General features: G+C 42.6%; 1 protein-coding gene across 11 annotated transcripts in view; it reads right to left on the reverse strand.

Annotated features, from left to right (window-relative positions):
- Positions 1-19,747, reverse strand: part of FGFR2 (fibroblast growth factor receptor 2) — a 79,896-nt gene that overhangs the window by 39,763 nt on the left and 20,386 nt on the right. For 8 of the 11 annotated variants that reach the window (XM_042019473.1, XM_042019474.1, XM_042019475.1 and 5 more), the window contains 3 exons: positions 19,499-19,573; positions 12,359-12,528; positions 6,229-6,352 (listed from right to left, as the gene is read on the reverse strand). In XM_042019473.1, coding sequence (XP_041875407.1) covers positions 6,229-6,352; positions 12,359-12,528; positions 19,499-19,573 — 369 coding nt within the window. The remainder of the gene's footprint in view (positions 1-6,228; positions 6,353-12,358; positions 12,529-19,498; positions 19,574-19,747) is intronic. The other 3 variants (XM_042019479.1, XM_042019477.1, XM_042019478.1) reach the window with 1 other exon arrangement.

A 19,747-nucleotide genomic window follows, 5' to 3' on the forward strand; every position in this document is an offset into this window, starting at 1 on the left:
GTCCTTGCTTTGGTACTGCCAGATTCCTCACCCTCTTACCTTTCTCACCCTGATAGGATCCCTTAATGTTTCTTTCTCTCCTAGACTGTAAACCTTATGTTCATCTTTAATATGGTCCATTCATCCAATCTGCATCACAGTTCATTTAGAACTTTTCTATATTTATAATAATTTTTTTAGGCTTTTTTTTAAAGTGTTTAAGAAAACATAGCTTTACCAATTTACCTGTGATCACACTGCCATTTTTTCACCAATAAAGCTGTTAGAAAAGCCTGGATCAGGTCAGAAAGCCCCTCTTATTAGGCACAGACATGGCTTATGACACGTGCCAATTGCACATTAACAAGGCAACAGTCTTGTGTTTGCAACTTCAGACAGCTCCTGCAAATTCCTACTTGCACTTCCATGAGTAGGATACTGCACAAATTAGAAGGCATAATTAAGAATTATAATAACAGAGCTGAAACAATATCCTGTTCATCACTCATCAAAAGAAAGAGAAATACCTGCCTTGGGGCTGTAATAAGATAGAAAGTGGGACAGGGAGACCAGTCCTCCCCAGCAGACTCTGCAGGAAGCATTCCAAACATGACAAATTCACTGTTCACCCAGCAGATGAAGTAATGACACTAGTATTTGTCCATAAAATGTAATTTAGCCAGACTACTCCAATGAAATCAGAAGCTTTAATGCTATAAAACTACAGGGTTGGAATATTTTTACCTTATTAAGGAAACGGGGGGAAAACCCATAAGCTTTCATTTTCCCTGAGCTGAACCATCACAGTGTGGGCTTTGTTTTCAGGAGCAAACCACACAGCCCCCAGCGCTAAACAATTTGCGTAATTCCTCCTGCGATGCACACACCTTGCCAAAAGCCTGGTGCCAGGTGTAAAGTCCACACTCTGGGCTTATCAGCATATTAAATAAAAGCATCTTCCCTCTCAGCCTAACCAGATACCTGAGGGCAGGCATCAGCCTGGATTCCTTTCTGGCCCTGCCTCGTCATGCCCCACGCCGCGAGCACCAGGGTGAAGACATCAAGCCAAAGCTTGTCCATGTAAAGAGCCAGTCAATAACTACAAGAACATCTGCCAGAAATGCAAGTTTAGGCTTGGTTGTAATACCTGCCCTTAACTCCTGCCAGACACTAATGATGCAATACCCAAGGCATGTTATTGAGTTGGTGTCAGTTCCTTTTTCGTATGTAACCTGAATCCTAAAAACAATTCTTTGGAAATCAAAGAAAGAACTATTCTTAAGTCAAACTAATTCTGAACTTTATTCCAACAAGCCTCAGCAAAAAGCAAAACAACAGTACATGTGTTTTTATTAATTTGAGAATGACAAAATGGAAACATGTCCTTAAAAAAAAAAAAAAAGTGCTCATGCCATGTTCACAGCTAGAGACTGCAAGAGCACATGAAAGTCCAAAAATAAAACTTGACTAGAAACAAAGGCAGAAGTTTTTCCTTCTGTCTAAATGAAGGGAAACATAAACAGTGAAGTACCAACAGCAAAATGTCGATTCCATTTTAATAAGATTTTTAACAACACACTATAAAAAAACAAGAATAAAATTCATCCTATAGCCCTCTAAAACCACCAAGAGTTCAGAATAAAAATGTTTTTCTGCACAGCCATCAGTAAAATCACTCATACATGAGATTTCTGAGGCACAGGCTTTAAACTGAGAGTCATTTAAAATGCTTTCTGGATGAGAAGTTACTCTCACACTGGTTTTATATGAAAATGCGAGTTACTGTTAAGGGACGGCGGCATGGTGTTCTGCCACCCCTAGAGCTCACTCCTCAGCAAGGAGAGCCAAAGGCATGGCTATTAAGAAAATTAGGAACTGCTCAAAGTACTGCTAACCTGGCTGCAAAAGTGCTTCTTTTGAAAAAGAATATATTTGTGACACGTTCGTTTTTATAGTAAACAGCACGGTCAGATTACACATTCTTTGTAGAGGTGTTGTGCTTTAGCAGCTGCTTATACATCCCAGTAAATGAGGTAACATGGCAAACTTCACCTTAAACCAAACCATCCTTTGTCTCCCCGGATGACAACATTAAATAGGGCAGAAATGGCTACCTGGACCAGGACTGCTCAAAGAGTAACCTTTTTTTCTTCTGTCGTTAAAACCCAAATTCAATTAGTTCCTCCATGCTCAAACAGAGCTGCTGCTGCTGAAATTGTACTCCAGCAATAATTGCAATCCAAGAGTGATCTAATTATATACAAGTCTCAGTGGCTGCATTCCCACGTTGCTTCCTACAACCCGGATTCACTACAATACAACTCATAAGTGAAAACCACATCGTTTTCATTCCTTCTCCCTCAAGACTGCACAACTTTATATACGTTTAATGAGAATGGAGTTAGTCTATTAGTAAGCTCACCATAAAAACCCAAGTTTCTACCTACTGTTAAATACAAAGGAGGAGAAAAGGCACTTCAGCTGCATGTAAAAAACCAGCTGATGGGCTGAACTATACAAGGGAGAGAACATTCTTTTAATTAAGGTACTGGATTAGGATTCAAAGACCAGCTTTGCTTCTTGGCTCTGTCACCAGCTTCCTGTGTGACCCAGGGCAAGAAATTTCATCACTCCACAGCTCAGGTTTTCATCTCTAAAATGGACAGTGACATTTCCCTCTCCTGGCCTTGCTGTATTTCTCGTGTAAGCAATTACTGTGTGCTGGCAGGTTGCCCTGGACAATAAGTATCCAATATTAATTGAAGCCTCTGGGTACTACTCTAACAAAAAGCTAAAATCGACTCGTCTCCCTTTCTCAGCATCCTGGTGGAGTTTTGTACCACCACCATTTGCCACTACTGCAACCTAACACTTCTGAGTCCCTGAGCAAAGCCCTGCTTGAATCCCTGCTTGGAAATGGAGGAGGAAGGAAAAGGCCATTGACCAGGGTATCCCAAACATTTAAAGAATAGCTTTGTCCAGCACAGAACATCCTGGCCAACTTGAATGGGCCGTTCCTTGCTAACAGAGTCACTGTGCACAAGTATCCTGTGCAACAGAGACACTGCCAATGACTTGCTGCCTTTTTCCTTCCGTATTTTCAACTCCCACTGTAAAAAAAAAAAAAAAAAAATCAGTGCAAGGGTTTTGCCAGGTCTGTAAATTTGAACAAGACCATCTGAGCTGACTTGTAAGAGTTCTTGCAAGTAATTACAAGGTAAAAATGAGAATACTTCACACCTACATTCTGACAAAACTTCTCAGCCCTGCTGGCTCCAGGCTTTTAACTGTCAAAAGAGTTCAAGGTTTGGAAAGTTATTGGCATATTCCTAACTAGCATTGTGTCACTATTTGGCACGATTTTTGCTGGGATACCTCCCAACTCTGTGACATAATCAGAGGGTTCTCTACATTACAACATATAGTCAGATGCTCATGTTAGTGTAATATGTTACCATGTTTAATACCATTTGCTATTACTTACACTTAATCAGCTCTGGAACCAGTTAAACCATATAGGAAAAGTAATTTCAGAGGCTTTCAACTGACAGTTTTCTACACAGAACTTGACCTAAAATTACGACCTGAAGTTTGTAAGATGCGGTCTACATACGCAGTTGCCTCTAAACAAACATTCATAACTCTCCACAACCCTGTGGGAACTGGAAATTCATATGAAAACAGAAAAAAGGGCATAAAGTTAACTCTGTAGAACTGTCTCAACTAGAAAAACTGTCAGAGTTTCCCCTTCTGGCCAGCCTTAATTTACTGCTTCAGCAATTTTATGCTCCACAATTACTGCAAGCCTCCAGCCACATAGGAATGGCTGAGCACTCCAAGATCAACCCCCCTTTAGGCTGAAATCCCAGTCTCTTGAGAGATTCACACTAAATTCAACCCAGGGTGCACATTCCCATGCACAGGTTTTCAAACAGACTCACAATTATAACCTTGAACCCATCAAATGAAATGAAGAAAAAGAGTGGTTAAATTAGTAAGTATGCAGGACTCCAGAATGCAGGTTGTGACTTGCAGAAGTAATTTTTGGACTTCTGGTTTCATTTTTTACAAGACACAAGCAGGGTCCTATGGGTGCCATCAGCTGGGTATCCAGCATCCCAAACCTCTCATCACTTTTGAAAACCTCATTATTTACTTTTCTGCCTCTCTATAGGGAAGGACTAGACATTTAAATAAATGACATAATCCTTACTACCATTCCATTCATTCATGCAGGTCACTATAATTTACTGCCAGGAAAAATAAACTTCTGCAAAATATTCCTCAATGCAAGACATTCAAAAGGCTCAAAGCAGGAGAGGAGGTGAGAGGGCTTCTGACAAATATTTGCTCAAGTGACCGCATCATCCATGAACACATTTGCTAGGAAAAAAAAATGGGTGAAGAAATTTATGGTCAACATGAAACACACCAGGCTGGGACAGGAAAACAAACAGGGAGTAGAGAAGGGGAATTTTCAACCAATTTCATTTCAGCAAGGAAAGGTTTTGAGTCAGGCCTAGAGCCTGGCAAGCCCCTGCAGGCAGCCTGAGCCCTGGGTGAGGTGGGCAGCAGAGAACCACACCACGCAGAACACAACTTACTGCAACAACTGACAACCATCCCCAGCAGCCGTTGCTGCTGCACCCTCCATAAACTTTGTTTAAACAAGTGTTCAAACAAAAATGGCTCTGCCAGCCACCCAGCTCACCTCAAGCATACCTACAGCTCACTCTGTGACAAAATATTGCCAAGGCTATGGAAATCCTCGCTGCTTTCAGTGTCGACGCCCCAAACTCAAGCACAGCGGAGCTGGGTGGTTCACGGGCTCTGAAGATTTAAATTCGTGAGGGCTGGTGGTGGGGCTTCAGTCTGATGGCATCCCCATCACAAAGTGATCTTTCCCCTCCTCTGCTCCACAAAGGCTAGCTCTCCTTGGTATTTTCACAGGGAATGTTTTCCTTTCTTCTGCCCAGAAAAGCTGACAATTTGGGGGTTTCCGCAGATTTAGGTGGTCTCAGACAAAACAAGACACTACTTTTAAAGACCATCCAAAACAACGCAAGGGATATATTTTTACTCATGTAAAACCAATCAAGAACATGGGACATTAATATTTTGTCACCGTTTTAGTCACACAACCCCAAACTTACAGCAAGATATTCTGCAAAGAATCTATGGAGTTGAGCTGTCTGTCACCAGCTGAAAACAGCATGCAATAATCAAATTAATTTTTGCTTTCAATAGTGATTGATCAAAAGTTCTATTCACAGAGCTTGTAATGTTCAGATCACCTCCCAAAGCTGGAGAGAGCAAAGCCTAGTCAAGGCAAACTTCAGAAACCATGGCTCGGATCCCTAAAGGTTCTACCAGCAGGTCCTATAAGAAAAGCCACACTGATTATTCTGGACAGCAATGCCTTCAGAGTCAATAAAATTGCTCACACCCATCCAGGCTAATCAGCAAGACTAGAGGTGAATAGAAACGGTTCCTGAGATTTCAAGCTCTAAGTTAGCTAAGCATTTAAATAAACATCTGTGATTCTTATTAAAGTCAACAGGATTTAGGTATTAATAAGGTAACACTATTAAGCCTGTGTTTAATAGCCCTGTGTAATCACCGCTTTGCTACTACTTAAAAATTCCCACAGCTGCTTAGAATTTGTCCTCAGGTAAAACACTTCTTCAGAATTTTTATCATCTGTGTTTTGGGCACTGCTCAGAGCCCACCCAGCAGGCTCCAGTCAGATCTCTGTTAGATTGCTGTGAATGCAAAGTGCCTTTCCTGAAGCTCCAGATCTGCTCTAGCTGCGAAGTCAGTATCTAGCTTTTCATTAAAAAAAAAAAAAAATAATTTCATCTATAATAACAAGACTCTAAAGGATTGCTTGACAGTTTTCGTAACTGCAGTTATTAAAGTCTGTGTTAGTACAATTGTACAAGTAATAATTAAATTGTAATACTAATCATTAAAATTGCACCAGCATTTATTATTTGGTCGTCATGGTAAACTTGTGGGTGGATATTATACTTTTTGCCAAGACAGGGGTAGATTAATCCTAGAGACACGAGTGAGACAGATGAATATATAAAGTTATGAAGTAATTGGCTGTGCAGTGAAATCTTATCTTTAGAGTACTGTGAAATCATCTCCAAAATAAATGCGGAACGTATCGGCTCAGTTCAAAATGCTTTAATAGAGAAAGTCATGAGTTAAAAACATTGTCCTGCCCATGACAGCTTCACTTACCAACCACGTCGAGGTGGTAGGTGTGGTTGATGGACCCGTACTGGTTCTCCACTATGCACGTGTAGTTCCCCTTGTCCGACGGCACCACGCTCTCCATGATGAGGCTCCAGTGCTGGTTACGGACCTGGGGGATGGAACCAGAGAGCTTGGCATCTTCTCAAGCAGAGTTTCACCCTCTCCCCTTCCAAAAGAACTGTTCCCTGAGTAATTAACCTTGTGTAATCCGTGTTTGAAAGCCTCTTCTGTGCTCGTTTGACAGTTCTGGACACTGAAACGATTTATGCCTGATCCAGGACAGCATGGCTTGTAGCAATGAAAGCTTTCACACCTTCTGCTATAAATTCACCTGGCCCCTGCTCTGAGCACTGCAGATGTTAGTGCACACTCAGTCCTCCCAGGCTGACCAGGATGGCACCAATTAGCAGCAGTTGTCTTACCGGGCTTTACCTTTCAATCCACTCTGAAGTGAATGCACACCCTCAGGATATTCCCCATCTGTCTCCAAACAGCCAGCTGGTAATAACCACCCATGAGCAACAGAGGATGGGTATGATCCCCTAACATCTAAGTCTCCATCCTTCCTAAAGGCTCAATTACACAGCTCATGTTCTAGAGAAACTGAGGGGTGATGTTTGGGATGCCTCCCCCAGACCTCCTGCTGCTCTGGGGTACCACAAGTAAGAAATGAATCCTAGACTCATGCTGCCTCATGAGAAATGCCTGAAGAAAACCCTCACAGAAACAGAGCATAAGGATATACACTTATCTCACAGAATCCCTCTCAGACAGAATTTATTAAAGGTACTGATTCTGTTCCCATTTGAACTCCAAAGGAGCGCTGGCATTGGTCTCACAGCAAATAGGATCCAGCCAGTACTGGAAGGATACAGAGCCATCCGGTACATACATATATTTCCTGCATCAGAAGTTGGCTCCCAAAATGACCTTTTGCTGGCTATGGACTAATTCCTTGTTTTAGCATTACATTTTTGACAAAGTGCTCAGAAAGCTTTACATTCTGTAGCTGCAATGTACAATTCTTCAACTGCAAAGTACATATTTCAGCAAATGGAATAAAACACAATCTGGTACAGTCATTTTAATCAGCCAAATGGAAAGCAGTAATTCAGGGCTGTACACCAGAAAAATTTATGGACCATTCAGTGACGCTTCCAGTAACCATACATTCTTAAAACATCATTACAACTATAGCTATGAAATCCTGCATCGTGCCTGACTATTTTGTAGGTCCTTATCCAGCAGGAAAAGCTGCACAGGGCCACATCCCAGTGCCAAGAGCCCTTGCTGGAGGTAAAAGTGCCTTCAGTCCAAAGCTTGGAAGAGAAGTTCTCTCTATAAGGGCTCCTGGCTTTCCTAGTTCCTCCAGCCAGTAATTATCTCAATAGCTGGATATTACTATTATTACTCAGTTGTGGACTAATAATATTAGCTAATGACTGGCCATGTGGGCTTTGAAAAGCAAAGGAAGTGTGGACAAGACTCCAGCAGCAGCAGAAGACCATGGATGCTACGATAACGTCAAAAAATGTGTGACACGGCCTCAAAATCTCCAGCCCAAACTTAAAGCTCCTCTCCTCAGCCCCTCACGTTAATGGTCATTGATTTCATCAAAATGGTATCTTGATTTTTCTTCACTGTGAAGAGCTAAGGAATAAGTTTATAAAACTAGAAAGAGTTTATCAGTGTTACTTCAGCATCTCATTGTTCAGCTAAGCAACTTTGGAAGTCAAAGCTTGGGACAGGAAGAATCACTGTCGTAAACTGTTGGCTAATAACAAATACAACTGCTACATGTTTTGAATATTTTACTTCTTAGGGAGTTATTTTGAAGGACACTTGGTCAAAGTGACCTGAACTTTTTGCCATTACAAGTTTAAAACACACTTCTCAGAATCAGAGCAAGAGTTTTTAACCAATCTGACTGCAAAACAGGAAGAACAGATCACAGTTCCACTAAAGTTAAAACAAAATAAAAATTGTAAACAAGCTGCAAGTAATTAATTTGATAGGAAAACACAAGAAATTGTTTATGTTCATTAAGAAAACATAACTAACTTAGACCCACAAGTGGATATACTGGATGGCAATATTAAAAAGTATTTGTGCAATTTCCCTTCTTGTAACTCCATGGACAGAGATAATATCTTTATAACAAAACAACAGCTTAAGCCACTTCGGTTTAAGCTAAACAACTGTTGTAGAGGCCCAAAGCATTTATGACATATTGTCACACAACTGGATTTATGTCAGGGATCTGGACTCAACAAGATTCAGTTTGTTGGCTTGGTGCTTTCTGGATACAAGTGCAGCATTGCTAAGTCCAGGAAAAAGCCCTTTGCTGGGGATGAGCAGCCTCTTCTCGCACTGAAGATTTCCAAATTCATCATTTCACTCTCAGACATGCCAGAGTCCAGCCACATCCCTGCACCCACACAGCTTGAAACACAGGCTTTGGTAATGTGGCCTTTTTAAGTGAAAGGCCACATCCCTTCATCCAGGCTTTTTCCTGACCAGTTACGGATACTTCTAGAAAATTACTGACATGCCTTTTTTTTGGAGGGGGGGTTGGGGGCATCTTCTCCATCAAATCTTTTACCATTCTTCCAAACAATCTCTCTGAAAGATTCAATTTTTAAACTAAATTAACTATATCAAATGCATATAAACTGCACCCTTAAGTTATAGCTTGGAGGTGGGAAACAAATTGGAATCAAAATGCCAAGAAATATTGGTCAGAGACCTAGGAAAGGGCAAGGAATGTTTCATAGAAAAGTTTTGCTTTTGGAATATCCCGTAAAGAATAGTGGACAGTTCTGTTCAGTCTTAAAATGTGTGTCTTCACTGAATAGATAATGCCATGAAAAGTTGTCACTTAGCTAAAAATGGATCAATTTTAAACTAATTTCGAAGGAAAGGATTAGAAACCAAAATAGAACTCTCCACAAAATCAGCACAGTTCAGACCACAGACACACAGCGGTACTGCTCAGGCAAAGAGAACAAGTACAGAACATCCCTGCAAAGGCCATAGGCTTGTGCAGTTGTTCCTATAATCAGAATTTTTCTTACTCTGTATTTACCTGGCTGAATTGAAGTGTGTGTAAGACGACTGCAGTGATGAAGCTTATCCAAAGGCATAGGTGAAAATACACACGTGTTAATGCTTAAACAGTAACAGCTGATAGAAGTACATTTGCTTTCTGGGTGGTGTACAGGAAAGAAAAGGCTCCTGTGGTCTCAGAGAGGATTTAGATTATCAACTCAAAGAAAATACTAAATACCTCTAAAGGCACAAACAAGAGCTATCATCACTTCAAAAAATCAGAGTAAAAAGGATTTCGATGTTCAAAAACTGATCCCATTCTCTTTATTTTAAGGAGATTGGGTATATCTTGAAAGATCATACAAGGATCAATTTTGAAATTCACCACCCAGAATTAGTCAGAGTACAGGAATTCCGCCCTGGAAGCTATCTTGGCCAGCACATACACCCTCCTGGTAGCCTGCCTGAGTGCAAATTGACTCAAGACATTCCCCAGTCCGAGGGACAAAGTGCTACAGGCCACTATCTGATTTTGATAAAAACAATACACCAAGGGATTTTGTAGCTCTTAGCAGGAAAGAGGTGGCTGAAGGATTACTGGGAAGCTTCACGTTTTCTCTCCCTTCCCTTTGTCCCTTAAGACTTCAAAGGATGATTGTTTCTTCTGTCAGATACGGTTTGCTTTCAGCTATTCTATCCCAAAGTACTGTGAATATCTCCAGCAAAAATGCCCTCAGATTCAAGACAAGCTAAGGTGCAAGACTTATGAGCTGCTGTGATACCTGGTTGAAGACAGACCAACACTGATAGACTCAGTCCTTCCTGAGGATTCCTTCATTAAAAGTTCCGTGGTATAGTGGTGTCAAGAAAATGCAATTTTCTCTCTATTCTAGTATAATTTTGCATGAGCCCACAGTGACTTCAGCCTGCTCCCTCTGACAAGATGAGGACACAGGTTCCAAAAGCTCTGGAGTCCTCACTCTTTAACACCCATACACTGGAAACAAGCTTCAATCTTCAAAGATGATTATTCAAAATGACAGAATGTAGAATATACATGGATTTGGTTGATTTGACAATGGTAAGTAAATCCTACAACATAATTTAAAATGTAATGTATTTCTGAGCAACAAGAAAGTCTGAAATCCTCAGCTGTGTGCATTTTTTTTTTCCTTTGGACTAAAGAGATATAAGAAGTTATGATTTAGAATTAGATTTATAGGCTTCACTTATCCAGCTGGCTCTAGGAACAGGCATCTGTGGTTCCTTCCCAGAGTACATACATACCTAGGAAGTTGAATACATTTAACAAACATGACCAGAAGTTTAATTTCTGCCACTTAATGGGCACAAGTCTAAATGATCTCACCCAGCTCCCCAGCACAGACTAGCAGTGCCAGCATGGGAGTCCCACACGAGCTGATTTAGCCCACCAAAGATCCCCCTCCCAAACCAGACACCAGGTATCTCCATCCTGCCTCTCTAGACACACATTTTCCTTCATGGTCTTCAAGAGTCATATCTTCATTTCCCCTTCATCAGATGCAAAGTGTTCAAATAACAGTCTGGTTAGTACCAGAACAGTTAGTATTATTTTCCAAGACAGGATTAGTTTGGTTGGGTTTTTTTTTTCTTTAATTGGCGCTTTTTTTGTTTTTAAAAAAGCACTGAGAAGGGCAAAAATCACTGAATTGGAGCCAATTCGTTAACACTCCACAGCGTTATGAAAGGCAGAAGGTGTTGCCAGGTGTACACTCATAAGCAACAGTAATTTATGGTGCAAGCAAACATAGATGGAAAAGTCTACTTAGATAATTAGTGCTCATGCAGGGAGACTTTCTGGGCTCCGCTCTCTGCTAACACTAATGTTGGAAAAACTGACACTTTCTACAGTAAATCCAGCTAGAGAGGAAAGGAGACTGAGGCTTGTCCTCCTCTGCACTGGAAAACAGATTTTTTGCACCGAGCAGGACCTGAATCAACAGCACAAAGCAATGGCTCACCCAAGGCAGCCCCCCAACAACGCTGCAATCATGGGGGCAAGGCAGGGGTGCAGGACTGGGGGGCAGCCTCAGGACTCAGAATTGAGCTCTGTCTGGCAGAGCCAGTTAACTTGCATCTAATGACGACTGCAAACTGCTCGGAGCAGCTCAGCACAAGCTCCAGGCTGGGGATTCCAACCCTGACACGAGGTGACTGCCTCAGAAACTTCTCCTCCTTGGGGAGGAGCTGCTGAGGTGTCGGGGACATGAAGAAGCTGCTGAGAGAAGACCCAGAGAAGAGGTGAATGGAACTCAGAAATGGCAACGCTTGAACAGCAATTTGCCATCAAAGTCATGCATTCCCAATTCCTTGGAAGAGTGGGATCAGATGACCGAATCCTGACTTCTGACCTGACCTAGGCAGATACCATGAGGTTAAAGGTCCGTGCACTAACATACAGAGAGAGCTGGTCTCCCTAAAACTCTCTCTTAATCAGTAACCACCAACTCAAAATAAGACATCTAATCTGAAGCTGTTTAAAATTCAAACAAACCCTTCCAAGTAATTGCTGTTACTTTCCCTCAAATTCTTCCCATTTCAGTTTCACAGGCCATAAACTCTATAGAAAATAATAACTTTTGACTTCCAAGCCTTCCTTTATTAAACTGCCTTACACTCACCAAAGCGAATGGTCATGTTTTTAACAATGCAGCCAAAAGTGAATAGAGCAAAACAGTCTTAATCTGCTCTGCAAAGTCAGTCTTTAGTTTTCCAAATACGTCTCTATAAATAATCCTTAGCTGCGCTGCTAGGCTAGAAGCTTGAATTTCAGAAAAAAAAATAAATATAGAATTAGTGCTCAGTAACCGCCAAAGAAACCACCCACCCTTCCCCAGAAGAAAACAACTACCTCCTTTTGCTTCCACGTTTGATCCAAGGCCATTAAAAGATTTTCTGTTGACTTCAGCAAGTTTTTGGGTTTGGTTTTTTTTGAGAGGGAGGAGGGCTGGGTTTGAGAGGTTGTTTTTTGTTTAACAGCTTTGGTCAAGAACACAAATTACAAAATCCCATCATGAGCCCTTACCTTGTACCCGCCAATGCGATGTTCCTGCTTAAACTCCTTCCCGTTTTTCAGCCACCGCATGGTCGGCGTTGGGTTTCCCATGGCCGGGCAGCGGAACTTGACGGTGTTGGCGGCTGGCACGGCGTGGAGCCTCTTCTCCATTTTGTCCGTGTGTGTCCAGTAAGGTGCCCCTGTTCCAAAGGGAGACATCCAGAAAACATCAGCACTCGGGAACTGAGCTCCCTCTCCAGCCCCTTCCACAGCTATAAGGAGCCGCATGTACTCGTTTTAAGCACGGTTTAGGCAGAGCACCTAAAGTACCATGGAGATCATGTGCTGCAAGTGTCAGCCAGGGTTTTGCAAACGGGTCAGTCTGCTGCTCTGAGTATTCCATTTGTGACAAAATTCCAACAATTAACCACAGACAACCTTTGTTTTGCATACATCAAGTAAGACGGAGGGACTGAGTTTTCATCAGATGCTTCTGACCTCAAGGTGAGTTACTATGAGGGTTCAAACTCAGAATTCCTGGGCCTCAGCTGTGAAACCAGACAGACCAAGACAGAAGTCTCTTGGAAGCATCAGCCTCCACGTTTCCCCTTCTGTGAGACGGGGGATTAAAACGCCCACCTGTCTGACAGCACGCTAAAACCTACAGGGTGTGATGCCAAGGTGACCCGTGCTGCTACTGCCATAGAAACCACTGAAATGTACTAACAAATGGAACGTATTTCTGAAATCTTAACCCAAGAGGAGGAAACCAAATGAGTAAATGTGGATCGGCAAAAAACATGTATCATTTTGCAGGAATTTCCCACACTAATGAGCCTCTTGAAGTCCAAAGGGTCAGTGACATCCAAAAACATGGCATAAAATGAGAGTGTCTTTCTCAGCCCACATTGTCTGAGGTGATCACTCTTCGCAGACCCTGACATGGCTCTCCTGGCTCTCACTCACTCCTTGCCACGTCCTGGTCCAGCCTGCACCCACATTAACATCGTGAGAAGCACATTTGTCATGTACCAGTGGAGGAAATAGCAGAATAAAATTTACAACTACCCACACATTTTCACCCTCCAAAAAGTAAACTTGGATGCATAGATCCAAAAACAAGGTTATCCCATGCTCTGGATCCTTGCACTACTTCGTCCACATTTCGCAACAACTTCATAGCATTGCTTCAGTTGTCTCACCATAATAGTTTTTTTTAAAAGTTAAAGATTCAAGATCTGTTTAATAGTAGGAAACATTAATTTCTTTTACAATGGAGTTTTCCTGAAGCAAATCAGATTAGCGTGGAATTTTTAGGACTAGAGGGGTCCAGAAAAATAACTCCATTTCTCTCAGCCCTGTTTCATTTCCTTCATTAGCAGGCCAACACTCCACTATAAATAAACTCTTCCGTTCCTCAAATATTTATAGCAGTTCTTACAATCAGTGCAAACTCAGAAATCCTGCTACCCCCCTCTCTAAATAAAAATACAGCTGGACAGAAAATACAGGAATAAATCCTTTAACAAAGTCTCTCTCAGTATAAAGAAAACATTCTAAAAGCAAGTCCTATAATGATGCTATGAACGGTAAGTGTTTGGGTTGGTTTTTTTTTTTTTTTGCCCGAAGTGGCACTTAGTGTTAAAATTAATGAAGTAGAAAAGCAAAGCAAATTTGTGCATGTAATCAAAATAGAAAATCAAGTAACTATTGAAAATTTAACTGCAACACTAAGGAGTTGTTACTCAGACTAAAGTGAGTTAGGGATGCAAGGAAAATCACTGTTAACATTATTTGCTAAAAGCAGGATCACATTAAAACAACAGAAGACTTTAAACAAAGCCAACCAGAGGAATTAACTACTACACTCAAAGGCCAAATTACATTACAAGTACACCAGGAAAAGGCAGAATTACTTGCTGGTACTGAGGGATTAAAAAGCTGCTTTCTCTGGACTGCTAAAAGGTCTTGCACAAGGCAACACAAGGTGACCACTCCTGGTCCCTACCCACAGCTCCCACAAAGGCAAAGCAAACTGGGGCAGGTCAAAGACAATCAACCATCCAAACCAGTTTTATCACCATCCCAGACAGAGCTGAGTGCTTACTTTAGCCTCCAAATGGGTACTGCCAACCCAGCCACTCTGCAGCAAGCACGGTCACTTCTCATCACGTCCATCACATGCACCTTTCTCATACATATGGAGCATAAAAAGCTCAGATGCAGCCACTGTTAGGCACAGCCTCTGAGCCACGGGCTTCACAGCTCACCCATGGCAATGCTGCCCTGCAGCCCATGGGCTGGATGGGCCAAACTCTGGGAAGCTCCCATCAGGGTACAGACTGGGACCAGGGCACTGGAGCCAGTCAGGATACAGCCACCAGCAGCTCCCCAAACAAAGCTGCTTCATGCAGCCAGGTCTGTACCATGTCATAGTACAGCCCAACCTCTGGTTTTCTTGAAAATAACTATCCTTTCCATGAACAATCTGCTCCTGGAAAGGCTCCAATACAACAAATGCACAGGGAGGGAAATCTCTGATGGAGATGGGTGCAGAAAAGAGGCCAGGAAGATGCAGGCAGAAATGAAGAGAAGCGGCTCAGTTTTGCCCCACAGAAGGGGAAAGGAAACATCCCAGAATGGGAGAAAGGACTGTTTGGAAAGTTTCCCCTCACACAACCCTCAGCATAACCTGCAATGCTCCTGAATTACAGGTCAGCTTGGAGAAAAACTTGCAGACTTCACATATGGAAAACACCATCTGAAAATGCTCCAAGACATCCTACGTTTTTACTATTGGCAGCTCCTCAGCATGTTTAAGCAAAAGAGGAAAAGGCAGCAATGTCCACAAACCATCACACTTGCCCTCAAATTGTGCTTTCATCCAGTGATTGATCTGATTAACACACAGCTTTCTTCTTTATAGATTAAATCATCATAACCTAAGAACACCTTTTACTGCTTCAATTTGTCTTGAAAGGAAAAACACCGAGCTTCACTAAGCCAGTAATGAACATAGTTAATGAGCAGATACCACCAGGTGCTGACTGCTCTCACGGGCCATGTCCATCACATCCCATCACTGCTACCAGGACAGGTGGAAGTAGGTGGCACCACTGCTAGAAGTTCACAGTAACCACAGGGCAGACTCCAGCATGAGGCAGTAACAAGCAGCAGGGGAACGGGTGGGAATTCCTGATTGCTTTTAGAGTTCTCATTAGTGAAGAAAATATCCTGCTGACCCACACTGCACTCCGCTGCAAAGACATCTCATCAGCCAGATCTCCTGCATGTGAAATTGAAATTAGGAAGCCCAGGGGACCACTTCAGGACTCCTCAGTTTTTATTGGGACTTCTCTATACAAAGAAATACAAAAGTAGTCAACTGCAAGCCTGCCTGACAAGCCCCTCAAGCAGGCAATAGAGTGCCTGAAGTGACCACATCAAACCCCTCCAAGGTCTTCAGTACTATTGTATTTGACCTTTAATTAAAAACCACTTCTAGGCAACATCCAATTTTTGCTGCTCCCCTGAGTGGGTTTCCACTCTACAGGATTTGATGAATTTGAACCTTGTTTCATCCTTTCTGAAACTCTTCAAGGCATGAAAGGAACAGCATGTGGATTACATTTAGATACTTTTTGTTCTTGGTGCCAATTTACCATTGCTTGGCCCAGAAGAAATTGTTTAAAGGGCGATAAGGAAAAAAAAATTGTAAAGCTTCCAGTTGCCTGACCAGCATTCGAGGCAGAGCAGCAGCATCTTCAGGGCTACCCAGGAGTCTACAGATAAATTAGTTGGTGGACTTGATTGCAGCCACCACAACAGCTGCTGCTGTGCCAGCATCAGGTCAGGATTACAGAAATCCCTCAAATTAGGGCTACCTCTCAAAACCACAACGAGGATGAGGCAGTAAGGGCCAGCAGTGTCTTTTCCACTGCAGCCAGAATGATGATCAGCACCTAAGTTTGTAAAAGCTAGTCCATGGAGATGACCCTCCAGAACCAAGCTAAGGCCCATCTTTAGGGTAACAAAGGGGAAAACTCAAGTTGCCAACAAAGCCATTTTGTGGAGAAAGGGGACTGCTTTGCAGTGGAACCAATCCTGCACCTTCCCCACGAGCACTAATCCCTTCAACAAAAGCTGGAAGTAATAAAAAGCTATTCAGGATGCAGTCTGGAACAAATCTACCACAGTGTTTTTTCAGACAGTTAAAATATCTGTCAAGCTAAAGGGACGCCAAACCCAGAGTGAAATCTGCTCTCCATGCCTCTTGCTGAAAAATACACACAGGGCCAGTGGTCAAATGCACACGGGTACACAGCAGTGCCCTCCCCTCCCAAGGATGAGCTGCTCCTCACAGCTACAGAGTCACCTACAGCCTCCACTGACTTCAAGAGCAATTGTATTTTCTGGGCAGCCTTAAAAATTACACTAGATTTCCTCAACAGCCTCTCCACCTGCATTTGAAAACCTTGGCCTCTGAAATATGTATCTGCAACAGAGGCAAAGAAAATAAAACAGCTTAAAACAATACTTAGCAGCATAAATAAAACAGTTCTAAAAGGTTTGTTTTAGTTTTAAGTATGCAGGAATGAGAATGCCAAGGTTCAGCTTCCTGTTGAAGGCACTACAGCCATTTCCTGCCTCATCTCATCATAATTAACATGCCAAGACAGCTGGACTTTATCAGAATTGTTTCATCAAAAAGCAACAACCTTTGAAGACCATGGCCTTTTGTTTCCATCAGTAAAGGCATAACCAGGCCAATTTCCATTGCTTATCCTTAATGATCACAGCTGTAATTTGTATGTAAATTATCAGTTAAATCGTTTGAGATCTGCAAAGCTCAAACCATGATTCAGGAAACACTTAAAAGGCTTCTGTAAAAGAGCAGCAGCCAGGGGCTCTTGTGAGGTCGTGGACTACCCCAGGCTCTACATCTCATAGGCAGGAGAAGGTAAAAGACATTGGCCACTGTGTACCACTGCCTGCCCCCCAGCACACCCAAGGAAGACACAGCTCCTGGTTAACTCTTCCATCTGCCTTGTAACACAGTATCTTCCATTAGAAGTGGCCTCTTGGATGTGATAGAAAATTTCGAAGAGGAAAAGAAGGCTTACAAGGCACACCACACCAAGTCCCACCCCTCACTTTCATACAGCTCTGATCTTGCCAAATCACAGCCCTTTTTCAGCAGCCTTGTATTAATCCAAGGCGGTCACTGTGATGCAACTTTTCACAGAACACAGAACATTTGGAGGGACGCGGTGCCACGAGCCTTTGGTCGTTGTCCTGCTTCCAGCTCAGGCCATGGGAGGCTGCGCTGCTCCCTCAGCACACAGTGGCCACCTTTTAAAGAGCAGTCCAACAAGGAATTGCTTGTGGAACACTCTGCTCAGGCCCAGATCTGTCTTCTTGCAGTCTCCTCCCTTCCATCTCCATGGCTGCACTTTCCCCGCCGTCCGCGATGTTTAAACGTTTGCGCTCGAGAGGCATCTTTCACTTGGAACAGGGAGTGTGCCTGGCCCCTGCTGCAGCACACACCCCTGTCCCAGCAGATGGACACTGTCAAGGGCCTTTCACCAGCTCCCCAATCAAGATTGATTAACAGTAGCTCAAAATGATAGCTCGTTTTACAAGAACGTCATTAGCGCAACCACTGAGTACTGCTCCCTGTCGCTGGAAGGGCAGGAATCCTTCTGAGGCCATTACAGAGCACAGCTGCCTTGAGAGCAGGTCCTTTACTTATTCCAAAAGCCATTTATGCTCACGATGGATCACCAAAGCCACCACTGCAGATCAGAAGCACAATTGTTACTGAAAATATTGTAAGCCCTTTTCTGACCAACACCAACAAAGCTTTAAGAAATAGCAAACATCAGAAGTGTTTCCTAAAGGGAATTTCTAAACATGGTTCCATCTCAGGGCAGCACTAACATTGCCTGGATTGGTGGGTTTTGCCTAGACAACCTCTTTTAAAAGCAGTGTCCCTTTTCCAAACTCTCCAATTATCTTCGCCACCACATTCCTCTGTCAGGGCAGCCTCCAGCTGCCTGATCTCAGCCCCTTCCAGAGGCACCTGTGCATCAGCCTGGGTTAATCACACCAACAGATGGCAGGGGCCAAACAGGCAGCTAGGAACTTATATCATTTTAAATAGCATCTAATGTTTCACAGCCTCAGACCAGGGGCAGCCGCACACAAAAGGCACTAACCAGGGGAGCCGAAATCAGGCTCGTACTTTATCACCTGAACAAGTGTTCCAAGCTGCAGTGCAGCTGCCAGTTACTGATCAGGCTGAGCAGCACACACACTCCCTGCCCACTGTGGGTGCCACTCACTGACATCTCCCCTGAAGGATTTCTCTGCTCTCTGTGTTATTGACTTTACCAAGCACCAGCGATAGCAAACCACCAGGCACCGAGGGGGTTTTGCAATGCTGCACAGCGGCATAAGGAACCAATATGAATTTTACACACCTTTTTTTTTTTTTACTCTTAGAGAGTGCTCTATTTAGAGCTTATTAATAGCTTTCCAAATTCTCTAAAGGGGACGAAGTTTAACATTCAGATAGGTTTAAGGCTCTTTAGCCCATTTTCATCAGGTATAAGTAACACAAAATGTGGGTTTAGCGCTGAATTGCCTGCTTTGCAACAAACCTTAAGGTCCTTTGCAGACAAAAGAACCTCATTGTCTCCAAATTCATTCTCCCTGGGTAGATTTCTGCTGAGATTAAGGATTGAAGGATTTTCCTCCTTACAATTTAATTTTTTTTTAAAGTTTCCATACCACCTTTTAACAAAAAGAGCTGGATCTTTGTTTCTTCTGTTAAATTTCTGCTCAGGTTCAGGAAAAGTTAGTTCATCTGTGAGAGTCTAAACCAGACAAAGACCAAACTTCGATTCAGGAAGAAAGGAAACGCAGGAAGAAGGGAGGAAAGAAAGTACAGACCAGAAAAGCATGTTCAAAAGAATATTAGTTTATTTTATTTTTCTTTTCCAAGTTACGAGCTACGTGAAACAGAAAACGGAGGAGGACAAAGATATCACTATTTGACAGTACATGCAGTTAACAATCAGGAAGCTCTGAAGACAGGAGTGCAAAAGATGGGACATAATTTTCCACGTGGATCTTGCTAGTGACTTCTGGCAGCTTGCTGTTACTTACTCATCTGATTGCTGTCATTCACAAAGTCCTCGGACCCATCATTGTCGTCTTCATCATCCCCAGAGGAAAGAGCATCTGCACATTAAAAACAACCAAGTCTTTAAACCAGCCTGGTTTTTCTTTTACAAATAAATTGATAAGCTACATCTTAGACTGTATATCAAGAAGAACAAGTGTTTATGTTAGTTGTGCAGAAGCTAGAGAAAAAGAAAATCCAGCCACAAAATGTGGTATTTGTGCATAAAATTG

This window comes from Corvus kubaryi, unplaced genomic scaffold, assembly GCF_017639235.1.
Source record: "Corvus kubaryi isolate FWS band 111438036 unplaced genomic scaffold, C.kubaryi_AGA036_p1.0 138, whole genome shotgun sequence".
Lineage (NCBI taxonomy): Eukaryota > Metazoa > Chordata > Aves > Passeriformes > Corvidae > Corvus > Corvus kubaryi.